Source organism: Hyla sarda, chromosome 2 (genome assembly GCF_029499605.1).
Source record: "Hyla sarda isolate aHylSar1 chromosome 2, aHylSar1.hap1, whole genome shotgun sequence".
Classification (NCBI taxonomy): domain Eukaryota; kingdom Metazoa; phylum Chordata; class Amphibia; order Anura; family Hylidae; genus Hyla; species Hyla sarda.
Genome location: NC_079190.1, coordinates 241906684 through 241930370, shown reverse-complemented (window position 1 = coordinate 241930370; position 23687 = coordinate 241906684). Strand labels below are relative to the sequence as shown.

Sequence of the window (23687 nt, the reverse complement as noted above, 5' to 3'; positions counted from 1 at the left end):
AAATTAAAAATAAAATTTTTCATTTTCACGGACCACTGTTCCAAAAATCTGTCAGACACCTGTGGGGTGTAAATACTCACTGCACCCCTTATTACATTATGTGAGGGGTGTAGTTTCCAAAATGGGATCACATGTGGCAGGGGGGTCCATTGTTCTGGCACCATGGGGGCTTTGTAAAACACATGGCCTTCAATTCCGGTCAAATTTTCTCTCCAAAAGCCCAATGGCGTTCCTTTTCTTCTGAGCATTGTAGTTTGCCCGCAGAGCATGTTATATCCACTTATGGGGTATGTTCTTAATCAAAAGAAATGGGGTTACACATTTTGGGGGGGATTTTTTCCTATTTTCCCTTGGGAAAATGGATAACACCAGCATTTTAGTGAGAATTTTTATTATTTATTAAAAATTTTTTTTTTCATTTTCCTATCCAACTTTAACGAAAATTTGTCCAAATACCTGTGGGGTGTTAAGGCTCACTATACCCCTTGTTATGTTCCGTGAGGGGTGTAGTTTCCAAAATGGGGTCACATGTGGGTATTTATTTTTTTGCGTTTATGTCAGAACTGTGCAAATTACCAATTTAGGCCTTAAATGTACATTGGGGGTCTTTTTTATTTATTTATTTATTTTTTCCTTTTACCACTTTTAAAAATAAAAATATGGGGCAACACCAGAATGTTAGTGTAAAATTTTTTTTTATTTACAATAACATGCTGGAGTAGACCCCAACTTTACCTTTTCATAATGGGTAAAAGGAGAAAAAGCCCCCCCAACATTTGTTAGGCAATTTCTCCCGAGTATGGAAATACCCCATATGTGGCCCTAAACTGTTGCCTTGAAATACGTCAGGGCTCCGAAGTGAGAGAGCGCCATGCGCATTTGAGGCCTAAATTAGGAATTTGCATAGGGACGGACCCGGATGCAAGAATTACACTGGATGCCTCCAGCTGTTGCAAAACTTCCAGCATGTCTGGACAGTCAATGGCTGTCTGGCAATACTGGGAGTTGTTGTTTTGGAAACAGTGCCGTACCAGAAGTTTTTCATTTTTATTGGTGTTTGTGTGTGTGTGTGTGGGGGGGGGGGGGGGGGGGTTGATAGTGTAACTGTGTAGGGGTATGTGTATATGTAGTGTTTACCTTTTTTATTTTGTGTAGTGTACAGATTTTAGGAGAAATTCACACAGGCTTGGGTTTACAGCGAGTTTCCTCCTAGGAGTTTAAGCTGCAGCAGAAAATTAGCTGCATCTCAAACTTGCAGCCAGAAACTTACTGTAAACCCCGCCCGTGTAAATGTACCCTGTACATTCACATGGGGGGGGGGGGGGGCGCAAACCTCCAGCTGTTGCAAAACTACAACTCCCAGCATGCCCTTTGGCTGTCTGCGCATGTTCACGGTTGTAGTTATGCAACAGCTGGAGGCACACTGGTTGCAAAACACTGAGAGTTTGTTACTTAACGTAGTGTTTTGCAATCAGTGTGCCTCCAGCTGTTGCAAAACTACAACTCCCAGCATGTACGGTCTATCAGTGCATGCTGGGAGTTGTAGTTTGCAACAGCTGGAGGCACACTGGTTGCGAAACACTGAGTTAGGTAACAAACTCTGTGTTTCGCAACCAGTGTGCCTTCAGCTGTTGCAAAACTACAACTCCCAGCATGCCCTTTTGTGCATGCTGGGAGTTGTTGCTAAGCAACAGCAAACGGCCTGATAAGGATGGACCGAGGGGAGGCTTTCAAATGTGATTGACTGTGCTGCTATATATTTTGCTAAGTGTCGACATGAGAAAATATACACCACACAGATGATGTTGGTATACACTCTTTCTTAGCAGGAAACTCAGCTGTTCCCCAAAGAGTTCTGATTTAATCCAGGAAGTAAATTTGGTTTTTACATTCGAAAAAGGGGAGGGTTAGTAATGACATAACAATTAACATGTTACTTTTTGATTGGTTGTTTGATTATTGTGTCCATATATATTAGCATATCTAGTGTCCATTAATTTCTTGGCAGAAGTTTCTCTGCTGGGAAATTCCAAGGTTCTCAGTTTGTCAAATATTTTGTCTTCCTACTCCTGCATGGAGTCATCCCAAGGCCTATATTCGGAGTCACAAGCATATGGCAAGCTGATGTATATGGGTTAAAGGGTAGGTAACAACAGATATTTTTTCCATGTTGTATTAGTATATTGATCAGTCATCAGAAACATAAGGGTCATCCCTATCAGGCCAGCCTTACCACCTGCTGCTGCGCTCTGAGGATCCTCCTGCCACTGTGGTCTCCACTCTGCAATTGGGAGAGTCAACCCAAGGTTGTCATCTACGGTAGAATTTAGCCATGTTCCCTGAGCCCAAGGCCAGAATTTTTTCGAAGGAGTAAGTAGTGTTAATTTTCCAAGAAGTTTGTCTGGTCAAGGGGTTTTGTCAATCTTCCATCTACAGGTTAACAAGTTTTTAACTATAATACAAATGATACAAAGATTATCTCGATTGGCGGGGGGGGGGGGGGGGGGGGGAACTGTGCGAAGGCCTACAAAAAGTAAAGGGCACAGGATCTCCCCAGATCTCCCTCACCAGTTGTTCGCAGTAAACCCAAAACGGTTGAATGAGCAGACAGAGCCATAGCGTGTGAGGGTGCTCCTACATCCATAATTTCTCCAACACAAATCCATAAGTTCTCCAACACAAATCCTAAGAACCAGGGTATGCCCAAGCAATTTTATCTGGTGTAAAGTACCATCTTAATAGTGTTTTATACGCTGATTCACTATGAGAGGAGCATTGAAAAGCTTTATGGATTCATTTAAAGGCATGTTGCCAATCTTCAATGTCTACCCTACTGGCTAGATCTTTTTCCCACAGTATAGAACGGTTTAAGACCCTTGAGAGGCAAAAAAAAGAAAAAGAGCAAAAGTAAGTTTATCCACTCCTATATTAGAGGGGAGCTGGGTTTGAAGGAAGTTTCTGATCCTAAGGTATTTATAAAAGTTGGTATGAGCTATATTATAATTTTCACTTAAGGACTCAAAAGTTTGCAAGTTCCCTCGGAGTAAAGGTGTTTTACTTGGGAGATGCCCTTAGACATCCACTGGCCTAGTGCTAAATCAGAGAGGGAGGAGTGGCCCAGAGAGATGAGGGAAGTCCAAAACATCAGAGGATGAAGGTACTGCCATAGCGTTCGAGTAAACAACCCAGGCATGAAATGAAGCTTTGAGTACAGGGTTAGCTACGTGTGGGGTCGGGACGGTCCAATCTAGTGTGAGTAGGAGACTGTGTAATGTATAAGGGGAGACCAGACTGTTCTCTATAGCTACCCATGGTGAGTCAAGAGACATTCACCACCACTTTTTCAACATTGCGACTAGCGTAGCTACATAGTAGCCCTTGATATTGGGTACCCCAATTCCGCCTGCTTGTGGCGATCTAGCAATAATCGTAGAAGCCAGCCTTGGTTTCTTCCCCGCCCAAACAAATTTAGAAAGTATAGATTGCATTTTTTGAAAAAAAAAAAAAACTACTAGGTCTGGAGATGGGAAGGGTTCTGAAAAGATATGGGAGCTTAGGGAGCATTAACATTTTAATTGTCGCCACTCTGCCCGTCCAGGATATGTCAGATTTGGAAAAAGTCAGTGCATTCTTTTCTCGTTCTGCCAATAGGGGGACATAGTTTTCATTATAGAACATGATGGGGGTATGTAACGTGTACTCCTAAATAATCTATTCCTTTTGCTCGGCAATCAAAGGAAAAGTGAGAGGGCAAAAAGGAATGAGTTTCCGGGAAAGATTAAAGATTAATAAATAACAGACAATATTTGTTATACCCTTTCATTGGGTTTATTCGTTTTAACCATACTTGGCTATGGCCATTACCTTTTTATGTAATGAGTCACTTGTTTTACTCCTCTCTTTTTATTACTGATGGCACTCCCAGTGGCGACCACAGATAGCGCTCACAGTACAATCATGTGCATGGCTTTTGCGCGATCAGGAGTGACTCTCGGGGCTGGGATACATGATGATTCCATCTGCGCAGACATGCATGATCTGGCCCCAATGTATTTAAGATGAGTCACTCAGCGGCATCATGTGGCTTGCTTAGCGGCCATGTGACCAAGCTCTTGTCATCCAGGAAGTGGTCTGTGCACTGAGGACAAGCAGGGCTGATTGATAAGCCTGGAGCCTGCACAGAGCCCTGCTTGTCCTGCCCTAACTTCCTGTATTTGGTCTCCTCCATAGAGAGACATAGGTAATAGCTGCAGGGACAGCATTTTTTTCACTCAAAAATATACAAATTTTTTAATCAATGTATATTACAAATATACATATAATACTATCTATCTTATATTAAAAGTTTTTGCTAACAACAGGTACACTTTATTAGTCCTTATAACAGCATATCCTTTCATACACAGCATGACAGTGTAACAAACAGCACAGGTTTTCCTACACTGCACATTACACCTCATGATACACTAACACTTGCACACTATACACTAGCATTCATTCCTATATTTACGGCGCGGCTGTGACACGAACGCAGGAGCTGCGCTCGCTTCATTCCCGGCGGCTGTCAGCAGCCATGGACTTGCCGGTAATGGCGGACATCTGCGATCGCGCTGATGTCTGCCATTAACCCCTCAGGTGCCATGATCAATACAGATCCCGGCATCTGCAGCAGTGTGGCACTTATAATGGCTGATCTGATCGCCCCTTTTGGAGAAAGGGAGGTTTGAGGTGCCATTTGCATTATCTGCCTAGAGCACTAAAATAAAATACCACTATCTGGTATCAGCTTAACCCCTTAAGGACGCTTGACGTACGCGTACGTCATGACACCCTGGTACTTAAGGACCCATGGACAATTCCGGCCCCCGCCGCGCACCGGGTGGGGATCGGACCGGAATACCTGCTGAAATCATTCAGCAGGCATCCCGTGCAAAGGCCCAGGGGGGTCATCAGACCCCCCCATGTCGGCGATGGCGGCAAATCGAAAGTGAATTCACACTTGCGATTTGCGCGATTCCGGGTCATTACGGGTCTATGGTGACCCGTAATAGAAGGGGGATCGCGGGTGTCCATGACACCCACAACCCCCCTGAAGAGATAGGAGTGAGGTGGCAGGGGTGCCACCCCTCCTATCCCTGCTATTGGTGGTCTAGATGCGACCACCAATAGCAGTTCGGGGGCGGAGGGGTTTACTTTCGTTTTCCCCATCCTGCCCACGCACAATAGGCGGGCCGGACGGGGAAACCCGACAGGGACAGGGACCGGCGCCGAAGATCCACTTACCGATCCGGAGGCTGCGGACGACGGAGATCGGCGACGGAGATCGGCGGGCGGCGATGTCTTGCGGCTGGATCCTACGGAAGCCGGTGAGTTGCCTAACGACATCTGGAGGGTGCAGTATGAGACCACTACTGTATACAGTATGAGACCTCTCATGGAATGTAATAAGGGGTACAATGAGCATTTACGCCCCACAGGTGTCTGACAGATTTTTGGAACAGTGGTACGTGAAAATGAAAAATTTAATTTTTCATTTGCACAGCCCACTGTTCCAAAGATCTGTCAAACGCCAGTGGGGTGTAAATACTCACTGCACCCCTTATTAAATTCTGTGAGGGGTGTAGTTTCCAAAATAGGGTCACATGTGGGGGGGTCCACTGTTCTGGCACCACGGGGGGGCTTTGTAAACGCACATGGCCCCTGACTTCCATTCCAAACATTTTTTTCCCAAAAGCTCAATGGCGCTCCTTCTCTTCTGAGCATTGTAGTGCGCCAGCAGAGCACTTGACGTCCACACATGGGGTATTTCCATACTCAGAAGAGATGGGGTTTCAAATTTTGGGGGGCATTTTGTCCTATTACCCCTTGTAAAAATTTTAAATTTGAGGGAAAACTAGCATTTTAGTGGGGGGGAAAAAAAAATCGTTTACACATCCAAGTTTAACGAAAAATCGTCAAACACCTGTGGGGTGTTAAGGTTTACTGGACCCCTTGTTACGTGCCTTGAGGGGTGTAGTTTCCAAAATAGTATGCCATGTGTTTTTTTTTTTTTATTGTTTTTTTTTTTATTGTTTTGTTTTTTTTTTTTGCTGTTCTGGCACCATAGGGGCTTCCTAAATGTGACATGCCCACCAAAAACATTTCAGAAAAACTCACTCTCCAAAATCCCACTGTCGCTCCTTCCCTTCTGAGCCCTCTACTGCGCCCACTGAACACTTGACATACACATATGAGGTATGTGCTTACTCGAGAGAAATTGGTTTACACATTTTAGGAAGATTTCTCTCCTTTTACCCCTTGTAAAAATTCAATAACTGGGTCTACAAGAACATGCGAGTGTAAAAAATGAAGATTTTGAATTTTCTCCTTCAATTTGCTGCTATTCCTGTGAAACACCTAAAGGGTTAACAAACCTTTTGAATGTCATTTTTAATACTTTGAGGGTGCAGTTTTTATAATGGGATCATTTGTGGGGTATTTCTAATAAGAAGGCCCTTCAAATCTACTTCAAAACTGAACTGGTCCCTGAAAAATTTTGATTTTGAAAATTTTGTGAAAAATCGGAAAATTGCTGCTATACTTTGAAGCCCTCTGATGTCTTCCAAAAGTAAAAACATGTCAACTTTATGATGGAAACATAAAGTAGACATATTGTATATGTGAATCAATGTATAATTTATTTGGAATGTTCATTTTCCTTATAAGCAGAGAGCTTCAAAGTAAAAAAAAAAGCGAAATTTTCAATTTTTTTCATCAAATTTTGGAATTTTTCACCAAGAAATGATGCAAGTATCGACAAATTTTAACCACTAACATAAAGTAGAATATGTCACGAAAAAACAATCTCTGAATCAGAATGAAAGGTAAAAGCATCCCAGAGTTATTAATGTTTAAAGTGACAGTGGTCAGATGTGCAAAAAATGGCCGTGTCCTACAGTGAAAATTGACTGGGTCCTTAAGGGGTTAAAGGGCTATTCCAGGAAAAACTTTTTTTATATATATATATATATATATATATATATATATATATATATATATATATCAACTGGCTCCAGAAAGTTAAACTGATTTGTAAATGACTTCTGTTAAAAAAATCTTAATCCTTCCAATAATTATCAGCTGCTGAAGTTGAGTTGTTCTTCTCTGTCTGACAACAGTGCTCTCTGCTTTTCTCGGGAACTGCACAGAGTAGAAGACAGGTGTCATCAGAGAGCACATAGACAGAAAAGAACAACTCAACTTCAGCAGCTCATAAGTACTGAAAGGATTAAGTTTTTTTTAATAGAAGTAATTTACAAATCTTTTTTACTTTCTGGAGCCAGTTGATATATAAAAAAAGTTTTTCCCTGGATAACCCCTTTAATGTAGCATATTGTTTACCATTAGCAAAGTCCCATCATTTGTGTCAGGGGCTGTATTAGAAATATATATTTGCTTATAGTTTTCATAACTTCTTTATATAAAAGATGTTTTATTTTTAGGTTTATAAAAATATAAATTGCTGTATGTAATTCAGTATTTAGGCATCAAAGGGGTTAAAATAATGGGGTCCAATGGTCTTTAAAGGGGTACTCCGGCGCTTAGACATCTTATCCCCTATCCAAAGGATAGGGGATAAGATGCCTGATCGCGGGAGTCCCGCCGCTGGGGACCTCCGTGATCTTGCACGCAGCACCCCGTTAGTAATCAGTCCCCGGAGCGTGTTCGCTCCGGGTCCGATTACCGGCGACCACAGGGCCGGCGGCATGTGAAGTTACGCCTCCGCCCCCGTGTGACGTCACGCTCCGCCCCTCAATGCAAGTCTATGGGAGGGGCGTGACAGCTGTCCCCTGTCCTTTGGATAGAGGATAAGATGTCTAAGCGCCGGAGTACCCCTTTAAATGTAAAAAAAATGCTCACCTTTTGAATCTTTTAGTGTTTGTGACATGATGTCCATGCAGTGTTGTGTATGATGTCCGGAGTGCAGATGGCTATTACTATAGTCCTAAGGATGAATGTTTCCTTGGTAGCCAATGATTGGCTGCTGTGGTCAGATGGCACACTGACCTTACATTACTATGTACTTTGTGCAAAAACAATTATTTGCTTGTTTTACAGAATTAAAGGCTGGTGGGTCCTGAACCACTATGTGTCCACCTTCCTGTCAGGTGTCATGCTGACCTGGTGAGTCCAAATACAAAAGTCAACTGTTTCCCTATGCTACTGACCAATGCATCTTCCTTCATCAATCCGATCCCCGAGGGGGAGCCAGGGTGTCTACATGGAAACATGTTTTCCCTGGATTGGGAAGTCTTGATCCTGTGTAGCTGCCAAGATGCCAGTCTCGCCATAGATAGTGTAAAGGGTCAGATCTCCAGGCTCTATCTAGTACAGCATGAGCTCCTGAGTGATAGAGGACCACTGCTCATAGCATAGCTCCACAAATGTCTTTTTATTTATTGTATCATGTCTTTAAGCCAGGAACATGTGTAGTAGGAAGAATGAATTATACTTTTATTAGACTACTTATTGGCTTTCTATTTTGTTTGTTAAATGGGCATTGTCATTAAAAAAAAAATGTTGTATATGATATAGCAGGTAAAAATAAATAAGATTTGTAATTTACTTCCTGTAAATAAAAAAAAAAATATGTTTTTTATGGCCTTAAGGGAGTAAATTACAAATCTTATTTATTTTTACCTGCCATATCATATGCAAAAAATTATTTTAATGACCGTGCCCATATAATGATCCAAAATGGACATATGGAAAACAAGTGTAATAACACCAGCTGGTCACTAGATGGCAGAACTGAATGCCACTTTTTGCCTTTCCTGGGTTCTAACAATGGCTCAGATACTCAAACGGTACACACATTAGTACTGAAAGGTAACAAATAACAAGGACAGTAACTCAATATTGGGTGCCAGGAACCAGATGGGGGATGGAATAGATGATGCAAGCAAATGATGAAAAAGATCATCAAGAATAGAAGCAGATGATGATGAACAGGAAGAGACTACAGAATCTAACCCTAGGTAGCTTTGCCGAACTCTCTTCCTCGATCTATCCTTGGACTGGAAACCGAACAGGTTCACATTGTTATATTATAGCTACTGTTAGACTAAGCTCACATCTGCACCGGAGGTTCTGTTAGGAGCCTACATCACATTTCCACTGAAAATGCCAGACAAAATAGTGCAGCATTCTGATCAGTTTTGTCCAGTAAAATGCTGGATACACAACACCCCCTTTAAAGTCAATAGGGTCCTTCTGGCGCTGTTGATATCTGACTCAACATGTCCCTTTTTCCATTGTTCTTCATCATGTTCCCATAGTCTACACCTTTTATAGTTCATCATACACTCATCAAATTCATAAAGAAGTAAAAAGTGGCGCTGGGACTTTATAAACTTGATGTACAACCCAAAACCTATTTTTACAACTTTGTGATATATTTATTTTTTAGGCCAGATGGATTAATGTACCAGATGTTTAGAAACCAGTTCCTTTCTTTCTCCATGTACCAAAGTGCGTATGCTTAATCCTTACAATTGTTTGTGTTTCTGAATATCAATCTGTCTAGGCCATTTTTATTAATACTAGTTTTTCCATTAGGTTTTGTCCAGTTCCTGCAGTACTACTACCAAAGTGGCTGTTTGTACAGATTGCGTGCTCTTGGGGAAAGGCATAACATGGACTTGACTGTGGGTATGCAGAAGCCTATATATGTATTTATCTGAAAAAATATTTATCAATTTACCATCATGGAACATGACCTCAGTGAAATACGTACTAGTGCAGACATGCACAGTTACCTAAGGGTAAATGGTAACCTGCATCCTTCAAGCCTAAAACTCCAAGTACCCATTGGTCCTAAGCTCTTGGGGTTAAAAGAAAAAGAGCATTATTGAGGGTCCCTTTTGTTTATGGAGCGGCTTGTATGCCCTCCACTTCTGTTACTTCTATTGTCCATATATATTCACTTCAGTAGTAGGAGTAATTCACACAACAGAGGAAAGCAACCACATCTCCCTTTATTCTCACCATTGACTGGATGCAGGAGAAGGGATTTTATGGCTGCATCCAGAAGCTATGCCATCTTTTGCAGGCATGGCGCTAAAGAGTTACCCAGGTTGCGTAGTCCTTTCTCTGGCAGCTTAAAGGGGTACTCCGCCCCTAGCATCTTATCCCCTATCCAAAGGATAGGGGATAAGATGTCAGACCCCCGGGATCTCCGCTGTGGCACCCCGCTTTCATTAGGGCACAGAGCAAACTCGCTCTGTGCGTAATGACCGGCGATACAGGGGCCGGAGCATCGTGACGTCATGGCTCCGCCCCCTCGTGACATCACGTCCCGCCCCCTTAATGCAAGCCTATGGGAGGGGGCTTGATGGCATGTGATGTTACAATCCTCTGGCCCCTATATTGCCCATCATTACGCACAGAGCGAGTTTGCTCTGTGCAGTAATGATAACGGGGTGCTGAAGCCGAGATCCCGGGGGTCCCCAGTGGCGGGACCCCGGCGATCTGACATCTTATCCCCTATCCTTTGAATGGGGATAAGATGCTAGGGGGGGGGGGGTACCCCTTTAACGCAGTGTAATGGCAGCCTTCATATGGAAAATAAGCCAGTTAATTAGCATCTTTAATTTTTTTTACACTAATATACACTTAAAATTTACTGACCAAATGTTTTTCTTTCCTTGAGTCTGTAGGCAGCACAGAAACTATAGGGTTAACTTTTATCCTTGCCTACTTGGCTAGAAGAAACTAATAATTTGGTCTTATAAAAGGCAGAAATATACCCTCAGACACGGTTTGTATGCAGCAATAACAATATGTATTATAAAGGGAGGGATGCTCTACTGCCTTCGGACTCAAGGAAATAAAAAAAATTGGTAAGTAAATCTTAACTTCCCTTTTTCGTTCTACAGCAGCACAAAAACAATGGGGGAGATTTATCAAAACCTGTGTAGAGGAAGAGTGATGCAGTTGCCCATAGCAACCTATCTGATTGCTTCTTTCATTTTTCAAAGGCCTCTATAAATGAAAGAAACAATCTGATTGGTTGCTATGGGCAACTGCACCACTCTTCCTCTACACAGTTGTTGATAAATCTGCTCTAATGCATGCAAAAGCATGATGCAAATGCCAGTTCCTCCCGAAGGCCACCTCCTTATTTGTGATAATCTTTAACCTATAGTGTTTCATAAATGTAGTTTGTGTGGGACCATGGGACACACCCAGGCTGACCAGACAACTAGTCCCTCCTTATCCCGCCTGCACGCTGGGAGGCCTATGAAGCTGAGTAGGCAAGGTACCCCTTACCCTACGCTCAATGTAGCAAAGAAAAAAAATGCTCTACCTCTCCTGTGGGGTCCCGGAAAATGATAGTGCAACTTGACTGCTGCCTGCAGAAGAAACCTAAACACAGTGTCTGAGGGTGTATTTCTGGTTCTCATAGGAGCCTAATTAACAAGTCATTTGTTTCTTCTGCCTTCTAGGATGAGATAACAAAGTTAACCTTATTGTTACCATTTTGGCTTAAAGCAGTACAGAAACTATATTTTTTCAGCATGGCAAGGGTTATCTTCACATGATATTTTGCGCAAATGCTAAAAAACTCTTATTATGATAAACTGTTTAAATTCTTCTTCTATGACCTGTTTCAGAGGGTTTCCAGTCATGGATGTGGAGGGGATTGACCTTTCTCTTACCATTCCTCTTCTTTGGCCAGGTAAGTCTCCACATTGCTGTAAAAATATACTGTAATCCTTGTAGTTAATGCTTATTACTTCACCGATCTACAACATGTGATTCAGGGTAAGTGTTACCTGTAGCCGAAACACTGCAGATATTCTGGGCAAATGTGTGCAGGTAAAATGTTTTCATCCACATGTGGAAAGTGTTCATGCTGAAATCCACAAGTTTTTACACTCCCGGTTAATGATGTTTGTGGTGTCTCTGAACTATTAGCAGATAATACTGTGTAATGGTCATGCTGTGTTTGTCTTGCAGTTCTGGCAGCTCTATAACGCTATTACCCTGTTTCAACTAGCCAGGCTTCCTGAGTGCAAGGAATGGCAGGTAATGTATTCTTTATCTACATATGCTGGATAGGGCAGTCTTCTGGTGCCCCTTTTACAGCCATATCTTTTGTCTGTAAAAACCTTTAGAAAATATAGCACATTGCACTTTTAATGGAATAGGACTTTGGTCATCTGGTTTTGAAACCTACTAAGTCTGACACAGTGAATTGGCTCTACGATTGCTTTTAGTGTATAGATATAGTTGTAAAGCAATGCAAAAGTTATTGGTATAAATATAGACTGCACAGAATACAAAATTCAGCAGACAAATGTCTATGCCAATACAGTACAATGGGGAAATTCTCTTTAGGATTTCAGGTCTCTTATACATGTTGTGATCCTGATGTCACCGTTATTTGCAGGTTATTATGTGTGGACTGCCATTCCTTTTCCACTTCATGGGAAATTTCTTTACCACCCTCCGAGTTGTCCAACAGAAATTTCAAAAACAAAAAGAAGGGAAAAACGAGTAGCTCCATTGAGCATAGGCTTGCCAATGGAGAAACCCTAATGTGACTGTATACTCGGATGAACTCTCTTCTTTATTCAGCCTAATAGGCTGTTCAGTTCATGACACGGAAGACGACGAGAATGTGCCAGTAGATAGACACTCCTTGAGTGTCTTTATACACTCCACTAATGGTTCAAGCACAAACCTGTTATAGGTTTCTTGCTGTATGTATATTTACGCCAGTCATATACAATTCTGCAAGACCATGTTTGATGGGAACCGAACAATACTGTTTTTAGGCAAAATGTCTACATTGTTTCCTTTAAAGTGTAACTGTCATTAAAAAAAAAAAAAAAAAGATTAAAAAATCTTGTAATTTATTGGGCAAAATTTTTTATTCACCAATTGTGCCTGGGCTGCCGCATTTTTAATAATAAACTTTGACTTATCTGCTGGCACAGCTCCCCCGGTGCCACTGGTATCACTCTCCCTACCTCCGGTGCGGTCTTCCTGCTTTTGTAGCCCAACACATCAGACTGCTGCTCAGCTAATAGTCGATTGCACTAATGTCCCACCTTGACAGACAATAAGCTGAGCGGATGTATTGAACCCAGGCCTGATACATCACACTGCTGCTCAGCCTATCGCTGGTTGAGGCAGGACATTGCTGCGGCCACCGATTAGCTGAACGGCAGTTTGCCCTATCAGGCTTGTAAAAGCAGGAAGAAGACCACGTGTGAGGACGGGAGAGCAATACCAGCGGTGGGAGGTAAGTCAAAGTTTATTTTATTTGTGGCAACCCAGGCAAAATAAGGGAATGCAAGATTTTGCTGGATAAACCCCTTAATATTTTTTGTAATTAATCTGATTGAGTAAACTGCAGCTAAACATCCCCCCAAATCCTAAACTGCCATTGCTATGCTGCACCCATACACAGCTACTGTTAAGTTTCAGTTTTCTAATAGAAAGGGAGAGAATAGATTATTCATGTAAATTACTACCACATGAATGTTGTAATATATTTTTTTTTAAATGACTGTTACACTTTAAGCAGAGCAGCTCAGGTTTTGTTCATTGACCTGTACATCATCTGTCCTTGTTTGTATAAACCTGATCTGCAATAAACTCTTTTGAAAAAGAATTTGGTTTTGTTTACTGCAATACAACACAGTTTGTCTGCTGCTCGATGAGAAAACTGAAATGCCCCCCCCCCCCCCTCCTATAAAAGCATAAGAAAAGTGTATACTGTATACCTCCTATATGGTAATCATAAACAATCAGGCAGCTATGGCCCTTATACCAGACACAGCCATGGATGAGTGTGGCACAGTTATTTAGAAGAAAAAATGTTATCCTGTATTCAGTTGCCATTTGGTCATTGAATAATTGTGAAATTGAATGTTTAAAATTACACGTTTGTTTCCATGAACCTGTCTAAACATGGAAACATGGAAAAAGCTTATACCACACAACTCTGGCTCTGTTTACAGAGGATCACATATATTAACATTTAAAATGCCCAATCCTTGCTTGCACTGACCTCAGGAGATCCACTGAATTGAATATGCGAACATGAATATTTCTTAAAGGGGTTCTGCGCTTTAGGCAATTCCGTGATAAGTGAATTCACACTGCATCAGACCTATACACTGGGAGAGAGCCCATGACGGGTACCACTAATTGGCATCCTATTCCTTCATACATAGGATCCCATGATAAGTAAACATGTACTCTGTGCAATATGTATTCTTTTTATGTGATCCAGCTTAATGAGAGTGCAGAGGTCTATGCTATTACATCCAACAGAGCTTAACATATACATTTTGAATGGAGGCCTATATGACACACTTTTGGTCTCGTTGGGTATACGGATCTGTTTAATGTATGCTCCAGGACCTATCACAGCATTTACATTAAACTTATTTGGCTGCACATTGATCAGTGCAGTGTGAAAACAGGCTGATCACAAATAATCCTTCCGATGGGACCCCAGCGTTCAGCCGTAGCTGTACTGTGTGAGGAAACCTGCTAGTAAGTGCTAAAGTTTTCTGCAGCACCATCACAGGATTACACAGACAATCCATTGATTTTAATGAACACTTTATAATCAATACAATAGGTCAACTAGAACAATCCACATGACTATCCTAAACAGTTATTGTAATAGTAAAAAGTCAGTATTCCCTAATAGGGTTCCTAAATGTTTGGGGTTCTTTTGTTATGTTTTTGTTTTCTTTTTCAACTAAGAAAGCTGTCACACGTCCCTTTTTGTGGCATTGTTTCATTCAGTTATATATTGTTAAAAAAAACGGGAATACTGTATTCAATTTTTTATAATCAAATCTGATGTAGTTGGGATGCTAAAAAGTACAACAATGGATTAGGCAGAGCCAATCTGCTCAAGGCCTTACCCAGCTGTAGTGTCTCCAGTCGAATTCTAGCACAACGACCCCCCCCCCACACACACAAGCTGTCTGAAGAGACTCTGTATCCTCTGAAAGTGCGACATCGCAATCCACACCAGCAAATTTTGTAGGATGTATATCAAAAGAGATTATCTTTGCCAGGTTACCAACGCCAACGACTGACAAAGGCAATTTGCACCAGACAGCTACCTTCTGGAAACTCTTACCCAGGAGAGGCAGTAGATTAGTAGAGAAAGTGATGTACAGAGGGGTGATCTGTATTCCGAAATATGTAAAGCTAGTGACTAGTTGTATATGGGACTTTGCAATCTGGGAGATAGAAGTCAATACGTACAAGGGCATCAAGAATGACTTATCTTGCACATATGGCTGAACTGTGAGTGTCCATCATTTCCCTAAGGATGACCACTGTCATATGCTATCACCTCACTAGAAGTTGAGTCAGTGTTTTACTCCACAGCAAGGGCAGGAGTGCAGTGCTCACCACAAAGCCTTTATTCTTGTACCTGACCATCATCGGATCCAAAAGAGAGCCTATATTGCTGCTAATGGCAATACAATGTCAGCCTGTATCAATCTAAGTTTAATGCACGTACCACTGCAAACGAGAGCGACGGTGGCTTGTTGTTAAGGGGGTACTCCGTTTAAAAAAAAAAAAAAAATTTAAATTACTTCTATTAAAAATCTTAATCCTTCCAGTACTTATTAGCTGCTGAATACTACAGAGGAAATTATTTTCTTTGCTTACATCACGAGTACAGTGCTCTCTGCTGACATCTCTGTCCATTTTAAGAACTGTCCAGAGTAGGAGAAAATCCCCATAGAAAACATATGCTGCTATGGACAGAGATGTCAGCAGAGAGCACTGTGTTCGTGATGTCACCAGAGAGCTCTGTGTTCCATAAAGAAAATAATTTCCTCTGTAGTATTCAGATATTATATTTTCCCTTTTAGAGATTTCAGCTAGGACTGTAAGTAAAGGTCTTATTATCATTAGCTGATTTACACTGGATAGCTCTACAAAATGGTCCTCCCTTCTGTTTACCAAGGCACAATTCTCTACGGTCCCTTCTGTTGCAGCTTCATACCATGTGTAGATCATATCGTATCGGATGCTCTTCATGTTGCATATCTTTACTCTTTATCAGAAAAATTTTGAAAAATAAGCTGCCGGGCACTCCCCTCTAAAAATCTTCAATCTTTATTCAATCATTAAAATAAGGACAGGTTCCTGGCAGATGGAAAATGAAAAAAAAACAAAAAAACACTGCAGCGTAGTTGGGCGTGCACGAGGTGACGGAGCTGTTTCGCGGTATTCCCCGCTTCCTCTGAGGCCAGAGGAAGCGGGGAATACCGTGAAGCGGCTCAGTCGCCTCGTGCACACCTGGCTACGCCGCAGCGGTTTTTTTCATTTTTCATCTGCCAGGAACCTGTCCTTATTTTAATGATTGAATAAAGATTGAAGATTTTTAGAGGAGAGTGCTCGGCAGCTTATTTTTCTGATTCTTCCCATGCTGCATTTTCTTAGTTCCCTCATGTTGCTGTGACTCCTCGCTATTTAAATGAATATTTTCAGTTTGCTTAGTTAGTGTCCAGTGGTGCCACCCGCATCTTTCCTCTATTTGTGCCTCTTTACTCTTTATAATGTGTGAAAAATTGTCTTTGAAAGACTATATGCAGTCCATAATATAGTGGCTTTCAAATCAGCTGCTTACTCTCTATACTATAATTGTGTTTATTCTCCCCTGAGGACGCCATTACATCATGGTAGAAACGCATTGGGAGTTGGAAACTGTTTAAGTCATGGGAGCTTGGATTTGAGAGCAGCTATTATATACCTAGAACACATTTATTGTTACCCACAGTGGTATTTGCTGATCTTAACATCTTCTTTTCTTTGGTGCTGGAAATTATAGAGCACTTTTTTGATTTGGTATGGTGTTGCTGTTATATAGATATAATAAAAGATGTGTTTTAAGGCACCTCTCCCTTATCAAGTCACATAAATGGTAATAAGAGGTTTAAGTCCTGGAAGGATTAAGATTTTTAAATAGAAGTAATTTACAAATCTGTTTAACTTTCTGGAACCAGTTGATTTAAAAAAAAAAATGTTTTCCACTGGAGTACCCCTTTAATGTCAGGACACATAATGGGCACAGTAACACAGTGCATGAAAATGGTCCAGGCACAGACAGGAATGTAATAAAGGTGCCAACTGTGTCTGGATCGTGGACAAGAAAACTTTGGGAGCTGCGGGGTTGATTTATTTTTTGTTATAATGCAGGGGTACTCCACCTTTTAAGGTCAGTCTGGTAAAGGTCCAAGCTGAGCACACCTAGCAGCCATGCGATCATGCACATATAAAACAACAACAACAAAAAGCGCTGCCTGTTGCTGTAAATAAATATTTTATGAAGAGGTGAGTAGAAGCCTTGACAGAGGAATGGCTGTGGATATAGTGTTTCTGGATTTTGCTAAAGCGTTTGGTACTGTCCCTCATAGACGTCTGACAGGTAAGTTAAGGTCTTTGGGATTGGAAACTTTAGTTTGTAACTGGATTGAACACTGGCTCATGGATCGTACCCAGAGAGTGGTGGTAAATGATTCGTACTCTGATTGGTCCCCGGTAATTAGTGGTGTACCCCAAGGTTCAGTACTGGGCCCGCTGTTGTTTAATTTATTTATCAATGATATAGAGGATGGTATTAACAGCTCTGTTTCTATCTTTGCAGATGACACCAAGCTTTGTAGCACGGTACAGTCTATAGAGGATGTGCATAAGTTACAAGATGACTTGGATAGACTAAGTGTCTGGGCATCCACTTGGCAAATGAGGTTCAATGTGGATAAATGTAAAGTTATGCATCTGGGTACTAATAACCTGCATGCGTCGTATGTGTTAGGGGGGGATTAAACTGGCAGAGTCACTGGTAGAGAAGGATCTGGGTGTACTTGTAGATCACAGACTACAGAATAGCATGCAATGTCAGGCTGCTGCTTCCAAAGCCAGCAGGATATTGTCATGTATAAAAAGAGGCATGGACTCAAGGGACAGGGACATAATACTCCCCCTTTATAAAGCATTGGTACAGCCTCACCTGGAATATGCTGTTCAGTTTTGGGCACCTGTCCATAAAAGGGACACTGCGGAGCTGGAAAGGGGGCAGAGACGCGCGACTAAACTAATATGGGGCATGGAACATCTTAGCTATGAGGAGCGATTAAAGGAGTTACAATTGTTTAGTCTTGAGAAGAGACGTTTAAGGGGGGATATGATAAACGTATATAAGTATATTAATGGCCCATACAAAAAAATATGGAGAAAAACTGTTCCAGGTTAAACCCCCCCCAAAGGACTAGGGGGCACTCCCTCTGTCTGGAGAAGAAAAAGTTTAGTCTCAAGGGGCGACACGCCTTCTTTACCATGAGAACTGTGAACTTATGGAACGGTCTACCTCAGGAACTGGTCACAGCAGGAACAATTAACAGCTTTAAAACAGGATTAGATACATTCATGGAACAAAATAACATTAATGCTTATGAAGAAATATAAAATCCCATCCCTTCCCCCAATATCGCGCCACACCCCTACCCCTTAATTCCCTGGTTGAACTTGATGGACATATGTCTTTTTTCGACTGTACTAACTATGTAACATCCAGGGACTCATAGTTATTACCTTCTGATTGGAATCAACTTATCCTTTTTATTCAGTCCAGACTGCCATGAAGACTCCTTCCAGCTTTATCTGAACTATGCTGAGTTTTCTGCCCAGAGAGCTTTAGGTCGGGTTCACACGGCAGAATTTCTTCACTGAATTCTGCATGAAAATTCTGCATAAATTTATAGTCCATTCACTTTAATGAAATTCCTGCAGTAGAAACTCTGCTGTGTGAATGGGACAGCATAATCCCATTGAAGTGTATCAGCTATAAATTCATTGCAGAAATTCTGTTGTGTGAACTCGGCCTTAGACTATGTTCACATGGAATTCTGCATGAAAATTGTGCAGTAAATTCCGCAGAGATTGCTTATTCACTTCAATGGAATTTCTGCTGTAGAAAATCTGTTGGGTGAATGGGACAGCGAAATCCCATTGAAGTGAATTGGCTATAAATTCATGCAGAATTTTTGTGCAGAAATTCTGGCATGTGAACATAGCCTAAGCGCGCGTTCAGGCGGCAGAATTTCTGCATCGAATTCTGCATGAATTTATAGCCAATTCACTTCAATGGGATTCCACTGTCCTATTCACACAGCAGCAATTTCTCCTGCAGGATTTTTATTGAAGTGAATTGGCTATAAATTCATGCAGGATTTTCATGCAGAATTCGGTGCAGAAATTCTGCCGTGTGAACGTGGCCTGAGGGTAGGATCACATGTATCATATATGGTGCATATTTTCTTCATCTGATTTTGCTACCCATTTACAAAATACATAGCAGCAAAATACGCAGTGTATATGGCATGTGAAACCCTCCCTTACTCTATATTCTAAGCTCTAAATATTGGCACACACTGCACCTCTAAGTATGTTACCACATACTATAGGTGAATACAATAATGGCACATGCTGTGCCCCCTTAATATTCTATTGCGCCACACTGGGCCTCTAAATACAGTAAATGATGCTACTGTGTCCCCTAATAAACTGTCACTTAAGGCCTTAAAGGGATTATCCAGGGATAGAAACAGAGCTAATTTCTTCCAAAAACAGCACCACACCTGTCCTCAGGTGGTGTGTGGTATTACAGCTCAGTTCCATTGAAGAGGATGTAGACAAGTTGAGGACAGGGGTATTGCTGTTCTGTGAAGAAATAAGCTCTGTATTTTTATCCCTGGTTTAGCTGAGTACCCGGCGCTGCCCGGTTTTTCCTACCTTATATTTGTGGGGGAGGAAAATCAACAAAGGAGAAAACGTCTGTCCTCATCTCCCATCCTCAAATCCTGACCCCCATATCCCCTCCTCATATCCCGACCCCATATCCCCTTCTCATATCCCGACCCCATATCCCCTCCTCATATCCCGACCCCATATCCCCTCCTCATATCCCGACCCCATATCCCCTCCTCATATCCCGACCCCATATCCCCTTCTCATATCCTGACCCCATTTCCCCTCCTCATATCCGGACCTCATATCCCGACCCCATATCCCATCCTCATATCCTATTCCTATATCCCAACCTCATATCCCATTAGTAGTGATGGTAAAATGGTAGTATCAACATGTGATGGTACTTTAAGATCAATATAAATAGAAGTAATACAGAGAACAGTGAAGGAACATTAAGGTAGAGACTAATGTGCAATGCTGCCATAGCTGCTAACAGTATTGCCCACTGTCTCAGATCATACAGTAAACCATAATGTAATAACATTAAGCCATACTGACCAAATAAAGTGCAAATAAGAATTAGTTGCAAGGACAAAGGTAGCATCACCCCGGCGCGCGTTTCGGCACGTCCAGCAATTGTCATGACAGCCTGAAGCTTTTGCTAGGCTTCTGAGGCTGCCGGGACTCTGCTATTGATAGAATCTGCCTGTGGCAGGCTCTATAAATAGAGCACAGATGTAATGGGTTAATGCAGTACATACTGTATATACTTCATTGATCTGTAATTGCCCATATAATTCCCTTAGGGGACTAAAATGGTGAGGGGGAAAAACTTAATTAAAAAATATAAATGAATCCCTTCCAGGGACCAGAATGTGGCGATGTAAAGCAATTTTATTTTTTTTTGTCTGAAATTACTTAAAAGTAGTAAAACCTAATAATAATAAAAAAAAAACTATACAAATTGAGTATCATTGTAATTGTACTGACCTGTTGAAAATTAGATAACATGTCAAATTAACCATGCAGTAAATGACATAAAAATAACCCAAACCTAAGCCACCCCACCCCCAGAAATTAGCTAAATTTCATTTTCTTTTTTTATTTTACCTAACAAACAATTTTTATCTCTGTTCAGCAGTATATTTTATAGTAAAATTAAGGGGGTTCTTATGAGGCACCATTGGTGTTAATAGAAATAATTATTAAAACAAATGTAAAAATCAGAATTCACCCAGCAATATAGAAAAATTGGGGCAGCATTGGGGGGGATGTGGCTGGGAAAATTGGGCCATTGTGGGTGGACACTATCTTGGCATTTTGGCTGAGATTTCAGGGCATTGCAGCTGACCGTATGAGGGAATTAGGGAAGTTGTCTTGCTATGGATGACCATTTAACCCCTTCCTGTTACATTGATTTATGGATATCTTTGGAAAGCAAATGAATTTTCTGCTCTCAGTGTTAGCGATAACAGTATGGGAGAAGGGAGTTATATACCAGCTCAAAGAGTAAGGAGTGGGGGGACAGATCAGACAGGCTAGAGAAAGTGAGGAGAGCACACACAGGGTAGTTTGAACAATATAAGCTGTGTACATGCATAGAGAAAAAATAGACCTCACACAGCAAGGTGCACTGTATATAATGTGCATAAGCAGAGAGATTTACATTTTTACCTAGCTACAGTAAACAAACACTGGACTGAACCATTGACTGGTGGGTAAAAAAAAAACTGTACGCCCCTCGCCCGGTCCCGGTGTTTAAACGGGGTCATGCCGCGACCCCGCATCATACCGGGTCGGTTCCTGCTGCTAATGATAGCCGGGACCCTGAGCTAATAGCGTGCTGCACAGATCGTTGTGTCGCGCGCTATTAACCCTTCAGACGCGGTGATCAAAGTTGATCGGTGCGTCTAAAACGAAAGTAAAAGCTTCCCGGCAGCTCAGTCGGGCTGATCGGGACTATCGCGATAAAATCACAATATCCCGATCAGCTAGGATGCGAGCGGAAGCCCCCTTACTTTGCTCCATCAGCGTTTGATTGCTCCAATCAACCCCCTATTTCACTGAGCAATCAACCCCCTATAACGCTGATACATGCAAAGCTATGGCTTTGCAGGGATCAGGGTAAAATATCAGTGTGTGCAGTGTTATAGGTCCCTATGGGAGCTATAACACCTCAAAAAAAAAAGTGAAAAAAAAGTTAAAGGTCATTCAACCCCTTCCCTAATAAAAGTTTGAATCACCCCCCTTTTCCCATTAAAAAAAAAAAAACTGTGTAAATAGAAATAAACATATGTGGTATTGTCGCGTGCGGAAATGTCCGAACTATAAAAAATATATCATTAATTAAACTGCACGGTCAATGGCGCATGCACAAAAAATTCCAAAGTCCAAAATAGTGTATTTTTGGTCACTTTTTATATCATGAAAAAATGAATATAAAGCGATGAAAAAGTCCGATCAATACAAAAATAGTACCGCTAAAAACTTCAGAACATTGCGCAAAATATGTACCCCTCAAACTGGCCTGTACGCGGAAAAATTAAAAAGTTATAGGGGTCAGAATATGAGAATTTTTACCGTATAAATTTTCCTGCATGTAGTTATGATTTTTTCCAGAAGTATGACAATATCCAACCTATATAAGTAGGGTATCATTTTAACCATATGGACCTACAGAATAGAGATAAGGTGTTATTTTTACAGAAAAATGTACTGCGTAGAAACGGAAGCCCCCAAAAGTTACAAAATGACATTTTTTCTTCAATTTTGTCGCACTATGAATTTTTTTCCGTTTAGCCGTGAATTTTTTGGTAAAATGACTTTACAAAGTAGAATTGGTGGCACAAAAAATAAGCCATCATATGGAATTTTATGTGCAAAATTGAAAGCGTTATGATTTTTAGAAGGTGATGAGAAAAAAATGAAAATGGAAAAACGCTGAGTCCTTAACCCCTTAAGGACGCAGCCCTTTTTCGCAATTCTGACCACTTTACGCATTAATAAATCTAAAATGCTTTTACCGAATATTCTGATTCCAATTCTACTTTATTTTGGTGGTAAATTTTCGGCGTTACTTGCATCCTTTTTTGGTGAAAAATCCCCAAATTTCATGAAAATGTTGAATATTTTTTGCATTTTTCTAACTTTGAAGCTCTCTGCTTGTAAGGAAAATTGATATTCCAAATACATTTTATTTTTATTCACAAATACAATATGTCCACTTTATGTTGGCATCATAAAGTGGACATGTTTTTACTTTTTGAAAAAATTATAGGGCTTCAAAGTAGTATTTCATGAAAATTGCTAAATCTGAAGGGACAGATGTTACAGAACTACAACTCCCAGCATGCCTGGGCAACATCTGGAGGGCTACCGTTTGGGCACCACTGTTGGGGTGCATTCACACCACGTTTTGTACATACGGGTGCCCGTGACTCCATTTACTTTAATGATTAGTTTTGACCCGTATGCGGTTTTGGACCGGACCTAAAACCGTAGTATACTACGGTTTTAGGTCCGGTCAGGAAACCGCATACGGGTCAAAACTTAGCCGACCGGAGTCACCGTTTGACTCTGGCCGGATGATTAAAGTAAATGGAGTCACGGGCTGATCCGGCTGGGGTACGGGAGTGCCCGCTTTGCTCTTCCCCCCGCCAGATCCGGCACCCGTAAGTAAAAAACGTGGTCTCCAAACTGTGACCCTCCAGATGTTGCAAAACTACAACTCCCAGCATGCTCAGAGTTGCTGGGAGTTGCATTTCGGCCTTCCTAGTGGTTGCCACAGTAAAGATCGCTTTACTGCAACTTTCCTTTCACCCCCCACCGTCGCTTCCCTACCTGCGCCGTGATCTCCGCTGATGTCTCCGGTGATCAGAGGTCCCCACGCCATCTTCTTTGCA

The 23687-nt window shown here is 41.5% G+C and overlaps 1 protein-coding gene and 1 long non-coding RNA gene across 2 annotated transcripts in view; one reads left to right on the top strand and one right to left on the bottom strand.

Moving 5' to 3' along the window:
- Positions 1-13657, top strand: part of TMEM120A (transmembrane protein 120A) — a 39795-nt gene extending 26138 nt beyond the window's left edge. The window contains exons 7-12 of the mRNA XM_056556765.1: positions 8098-8163; positions 9449-9510; positions 9598-9690; positions 11655-11719; positions 12001-12069; positions 12434-13657. Of these exons, the coding sequence (XP_056412740.1) occupies positions 8098-8163; positions 9449-9510; positions 9598-9690; positions 11655-11719; positions 12001-12069; positions 12434-12544 (466 nt within the window). The 3' untranslated portion in view covers positions 12545-13657. The remainder of the gene's footprint in view (positions 1-8097; positions 8164-9448; positions 9511-9597; positions 9691-11654; positions 11720-12000; positions 12070-12433) is intronic.
- LOC130355915 (uncharacterized) overlaps positions 1-23687 on the bottom strand; it is a 39617-nt gene that overhangs the window by 15235 nt on the left and 695 nt on the right. The gene's annotated exons all lie outside the window — the stretch shown is intronic.